Below are 6000 nucleotides of genomic sequence, written 5' to 3'. Positions count from 1 at the left end.
TCGTGCTTCGTGAGTTTGAGCCTTGCGTCGGGCTTGCTGCTGTCAGTATGGAGCTTGCTTCGGATCCTCTGTCCCCCTCTCTGTCCCTCCCCTGCTCGTGCTCTCTCTCTCTCAAAAAATAAACTTAAAAAAAAAAAGCTTTACAAATATTTTCCTTATATGTGTAGACCCCCCCCCCCGCCCCATCCCTGATATTCTGGAATATTCTCTTGAAAACTAAACATAGAGGAAAGACAAGAGGTAAAATAGAGGACAGACTCATCTTGTTCAAGCCAAGGGTTGGTTTTCATAGCCCCGAATATAGGACGCGTGGCTTATTTTCATGATCTGCTTTCAGACAGCCCTGACAGTTTGGGTCTGCCTTGATCACTGCAGGTCAAGGGCAGTTGGGGACAGAAGAGAGAAGGAGCAGTACTGCTAGCACAGTGGGACCTTAAAAGGTGAATTCACACCAGACACCAGAGCACTAAATGAAAAGTTGCCATAGGACAAGGGCAACAAACAGAAATCGGTAGATAGGGGGAAAATATCCCTGTTAAAACTTATAAATGCTTGAAAATTTAAAAAAAGAAAAAAGGAAAAACAAAACAAAACAAAATTCTGTTACCACAACTAAAATTCCTGAAACCCTATGCTCTTGTATTTAAGTGAAAAGGTGGAAGAAGGCAGTCTGTGCTGGAAACAGCACAGCTCTGGGAGCGGCCTGAGTCTGGAGATTGCATACCTTGGGTGAGTCACTCAACCATGCCCAGATTCAGCTTTATGAAGCCACAGAGAGGGCAAGAGAAGAAAAAAGAATGCCCGCTTACCTCTGTGAACGTCTGGTTCCCACTGCACAGCCAGAAGAGGGCCGACAAGTCCCGGCCTGCCAGGGGAGGTCACCATATAAACATGAGGTGGGATCAAACACATATTAAACGTGGCCACAGCGACCAGAACCAAATGTTTCATTAGTGGGGAGGGAGGGGTAAGTGAAAGGGGGCCCGGGGAACACACAGGCTTTGGCATCTTTTGGCATCAACAGCAAACAAACACATGAGGGATTGGGGCAGAAAACTACCATTTCCACAGGCTTCCTGGGATTGGACCGCTGCTGCCTGGCCCCTCTACCTGGACAGGAGAAGCGATGTATTGCACTGCTCTCCAAGATTTAAGCAGGAATGCAAAATAAGATCACAGGGGCCCTGCTCTACTTCCTGCAGCAGGAAGGTAGAGGGGGAAGCCCAGTAGGATTTCCTGGATAAGGAATGCTCAGGTGGCCAGCCCACACCTTGCCCTCGCTTTCCAGGGGGCTCCAACTTTCCTTTGTGCCTTCCGATGGAACACAGCTCTTGCTCCCACTGCAGTCTTCTTAGCTCCACTCCTCGGGCTGTGAGTGGGTTCTGCTAAGTGAAATGCGGAAAGGAAAAATGGATCTGAGGCTTGGCCAGACTTGGTGTGCACCACGACATCTGCAGTGTTGCCTTCTGAAAACATTCTTCCAGTAAGAACTTAAATAATATTTTCCGGGAGCCTGGGGCTGGGGCCATCTGGTTCCCCCCACAGCCCCTGGATGCAGGGGACTTGAGACCACGAATGCCTGCCCTTCCCGGGGGGATTTCCCACGGACCTCAGCAAAGCATCCAATGTTCTGATAACCTGGCCTCCGTTTTAAGCAGTTTCTCCTTCGGTTTGGGGTGGGGCGGACTATCAGGCGGGCTTCAGATTCTCGGTCACCGTGCATGTGTGTTCTTGTTCCCCACTAGCACGATTTAGAAGGACACCCGTCTACTCAGAGGGAGAACTTAGTTTATGAAGCCCACCTCCCGGCCCAGCCCGCCCTGTTCTCTGAAGGCGGTGGAGGAAGGTGTCCGTGAGCGAGCTGCGAAGTGGAGCAGAGCTGGATGGGGATCGCCACGCTGCCGCCAGCGGCCGCCGACGCGCGCCTCAGTCTCCCCAGCGGGGCAAGGGGGCGGCCAGGGCGGGGGCTCCGCCCGGGGTGGGCTCGCGGCCGGGCGCGCGTGCGGGACACACCGGCCGCGCGGCCTCGGCCGCCCTTGCCCGCGAGGCCCTCCGGATGCCCGCGCTCGTCCTCGGCGTCGCGCCCGGCCTCCTCGGGGAGCCGCGCGGGTTGGGCGCGCTCCCAGGCGCATTCCTGGCCGGGCAGCCCCTCCTCCTCGGCCTCGGCCCCGGGGCTGGCGCCTCCCCGCCTCGCCGGGGCTGTCTCGTGCGGGCGGCTGCGGACGCTCGAGGCCCGCGCGCGGCGCACCTGGACCCGAGACGGCGCCGGCCGCGCTCCGGGGCTCCCGCCGCCCTCCCTGCGCGAGCCGCTCCGGGACCGCGCGGCGCCCTGCACCCCGCGGGGCGGCCGCGGCGTGGGCCGGACCGAGGCGGCGTCCCCCCATCCCCAGCCCAGCGGTTCCCACTGGCAAGATGGTGCCCCGCTGTCCCCGCGCGCTCCTGCTGCTGCTGCTGCTGCTGCTGCTCGCCGGCCCCGCGTCGCGGGCTTCCCAGGTCAGTGCCCTCCCACCTCCCGCCTCCCGCCTCCCACCGGTCCCGCTCGCCCGGGACGCGAAGCCAAGGCCGGACCACCTGGGCTTACCGCTTGGGGGCTTGCGTTGGGGGCTCCGAGCGGTTCTCGCCCCCCCCCCCCCCCGTCTGTCACCTGAGACGCACCGCAGGGCCGGGCGCCTGGGAAGACCCGGGCTGGTCCCGCCGCGCGTTCTGTGCGACAGCCTCGGGCCGCGGGGGACTCGTGGGCCGGGGGGAAGGTTTCCTCGGGGTGTAGGAGACGTTGGGCTTCGGGGGGTCCCCAAGGGGGCTCCCGGTCACCCCGTTAGGTTAGAGGCTGTCCCCGCCCTCCAGCTCCCAGCATTCAAATTTCCAACTGAAATCTCATTCCCACCGCTGCCGACTTTTAAACGCGCGCGGACTTTGTGAGCGGCGTTTGCGCGGCGCAGGCGGAGGGGGGGCCCGGAGGTTCCCGAAGCCGCCTCGCCCCGCGCCTGTGGGGCCTTAGATTTGGGGCTACATTTCCTTTCCCACACAGACAGGCCGCTTGCTGTTCCGTTTTTCTCTCCTTGCCCTTTATATTTGTTGGAGCCTCACTGGATTTTTCACTCGATTTCACTTTTATATTAACCAGTAAAGAACCGATGATTACAATTAAAAGAATGCAGATGAAATTGAGTCTTCGGAAGGTGGAACTGGAATTGCTGAATTCAGAGCCAGCAACCACCGGACAGGCTCTGGCCGACGGGGACCCCTCCCCCTGTGATGGGCGTGGCCCGTGGGCAGCCGGGCGGCCACCCCAATGACACCGGCCACAGCAGTAGCAGTAACCCAAGGCGGAAGGAGAGCACGTGCTTACCGAAAGCCTGATGACTGCCAGGTTCTTTGCTGAGCATCCTCCAGGCTCTTAATTCTCCAAGCAGCCCTGTGACGTGGGGACCACTGTCATCCCCATTTTGGGGAGGAGGGCCTCACCCAGGGAGATTGTGACTTACTCGAGGTCACACAGCCAGGAAGGAGTGGAGAAAATTCAGTCCCTCTCCTTGAGTTCCAGACCTTTCCCCTTCCCCACAGACACTCAGTGTGTAAATTCCTGAGCCAGGCAGGCACACTCAGGGTCATGGAGAAGCCCCTGGGGTGCAGGAAGGGACTCCAGGCAGGGAGAACTCAGTTCAGACCAGAGGTGGGTGGTGTCAGTGCAGACGTGCTCAATGGACACCGCAGGAAGCCACTGAGCCACCAGGCAGCAGAGGCTCAGTTGAGGCCACAGTGGTCCCACCAGCAGAGCAATGGATCTCCCACCCACTTTGCAGAGTACAAAGCAAAACAGAACATCAGGCTCAGAACTGAGGGCCGGAAGCACAGGGCAGGTGCATCCAGTCGGAGCCCTCAGAGGGGAGGGATGGACAGGATGTGCAAGGAGATGCTGGGGCGCCTGCCCTGCCCCTGTCTCATCTTATGGGGCCTATTGCTGTCTCTCCAGGTTACCTGGAAAACAGGTGAGACCCTGGCAGTTCTCACATGTCTGTGGTTGCTGCAGGGGCAGAAAAGTGAGCTCTCTGGCCTCTGTTCCTGGGAGGTGTGGTTCTGATCCTTGCCTCACTGGGCTTTGTGAGAGGGAAAGGGAGCAAAAAGGATCGTCCACAGAGGTTGGTTTAAAAAATTCCAGTGAAACTGCCCTTCACCCAAAGTAAAGTCTTAGGTGTTTGAGAGGTCTCCCCTCCCGGCCCCCGCCTGGGGGAGTCTGACAGGTAAACTATGAAGAAGGTCCCAAGAACACTCTTTACGGGGCTCCTCATCTTTTGGGTCCCTGCTCAAATAAGCATCCCTTTGCGGAGGCCTTCCCAACCCCACGCTAAACAGGTCTCCTCCCTGCCCTTGTGTGTTCTGTTATGGCCCTGTGAAGGGCTCTGGAATAGGACCGATCACATTTGTAATGGGGTTTCTCGGTAGATTTTGACTTTATTGTCTGTCTTCTCCACTACAGGGCCCCAGGGCCAGGGACCATATCTGGGATTTTTACCCAGGGACCACACATAGCAGGCAGCTAGCAGGAGCTCAGCAAAATGAATGGAGTGTGGTCATGCGGGTGCTGGTCTGAGCAAGACCAAGCTGGGCAGTCTCTGGGTAAACCTTGGTTGCACATCACATCACCTGGGAAGCTTCTAGAAATCTCGATGCCAGCCTCATTTCAGAGAATCTGACTCCAATGGCCTGGGTTAGGGCTCAGGCATTAGTATTTTTTAAAATTGTCCCTAGTGATTTTAATCAAGCAAATGCCTGAGGCCCAGTGAAGCCATCCTTCAGAGTTAAAAAGCTGCAGACCTAGGAAAGGGCCAAAAGCAGGGGAATTCGGAGTGCACAAAGGATCAGACTCAAGAGGACCTGAGGTGACATGGCATACCTGGAGTTGACCTGATCTGAACACATTATGAGCCTGGGGCTCTTGAACCCAGCAGTACGACCTGCTGGCTGGTGGAGACTTGGCTGGTGTTTGGAGAATGAATGGCACCCATGGGACTGTCTCCTGCCACAGAGGAGACAGGTGGGGTGCCCGGCAACCCACGGACGTCTAGCTAGAGGCAGCAGGAATTCTCACAGCAGCAATGCACAGCCCTGTCTGGGCTTCCTCTGTTTACCAGGAAATGTGCTCACTTGGTTATGTTAGGTTATGATGGGTGTGTGTTTGTGAGTGCATGTGCACGTGCCTGTGTGCCGGTGCCTGTGATTGCAACTGTGTCTGCGTGAACGAGTGATTGTATTTGCGATGGTGTGTGTATGTGCAGGTGTACCTGTGATGTATCTTCGAGAGAGAGAGAGGGAGTGTGTGTGTGTGTGTGTGTGTGTGTGTGTGTGTGTGTGTGTGTTACAGGGTAGGGGGAGGCTGCTTTCTGCAAGGGTCTGGAGCACTGATCTCATGGGGATGGACAGTATTGTCCCCTCTCCTGCAGTCCTCCGTGGCTTTCCAATTGTGTCCCTCTTGTCAGCACATCTGTCCTGAGTTACTTTGCAGGGTTTTTGTGATTAGTTGGATGGGAGCAGGTGGTCATGGGGAAGGAGGGCAGGTTGAGCAGTGTGGGGATCCCATGGGTGGGGGCCCCTTCTTTTTTTTTTTTTAATTTTTTTTTCAACGTTTATTTATTTTTGGGACAGAGAGAGACAGAGCATGAACGGGGGAGGGGCAGAGAGAGAGGGAGACACAGAATCGGAAACAGGCTCTAGGCTCTGAGCCATCAGCCCAGAGCCTGACGCGGGGCTCGAACTCACGGACCGCGAGATCGTGACCTGGCTGAAGTCGGACGCTTAACCGACTGCGCCACCCAGGCGCCCCTGGGGGCCCCTTCTTAAAACTGCTGCCCACTCTGTGGCCTTCCCACTAGAAGAGAAACAGCCTCACTGGGGAGACAAGAAAGGGAAACATGTAACAAACGCCTCACCTCTCTTCCCCATGGTAGCCCTAAGTGAGTAAGGAGGGCATGGTCTCAGCATCCTCCTTGCCCATGGGGTGGT

The 6000-nt window shown here is 57.0% G+C and overlaps 1 protein-coding gene across 1 annotated transcript in view; it reads left to right on the top strand.

Moving 5' to 3' along the window:
- Positions 1-2298: 2298 nt before the first annotated feature.
- Positions 2299-6000, top strand: part of FBLN7 (fibulin 7) — a 50020-nt gene continuing 46318 nt past the window's right edge. The window contains exon 1 of the mRNA XM_047854604.1: positions 2299-2493. Within this exon, the coding sequence (XP_047710560.1) occupies positions 2413-2493 (81 nt within the window). The 5' untranslated portion in view covers positions 2299-2412. The remainder of the gene's footprint in view (positions 2494-6000) is intronic.

This window comes from Prionailurus viverrinus, chromosome A3, assembly GCF_022837055.1.
Source record: "Prionailurus viverrinus isolate Anna chromosome A3, UM_Priviv_1.0, whole genome shotgun sequence".
Lineage (NCBI taxonomy): Eukaryota > Metazoa > Chordata > Mammalia > Carnivora > Felidae > Prionailurus > Prionailurus viverrinus.
The sequence above is the reverse complement of the archived record's forward strand: the minus strand, read 5'-3'. Positions and strand labels throughout refer to the sequence as shown.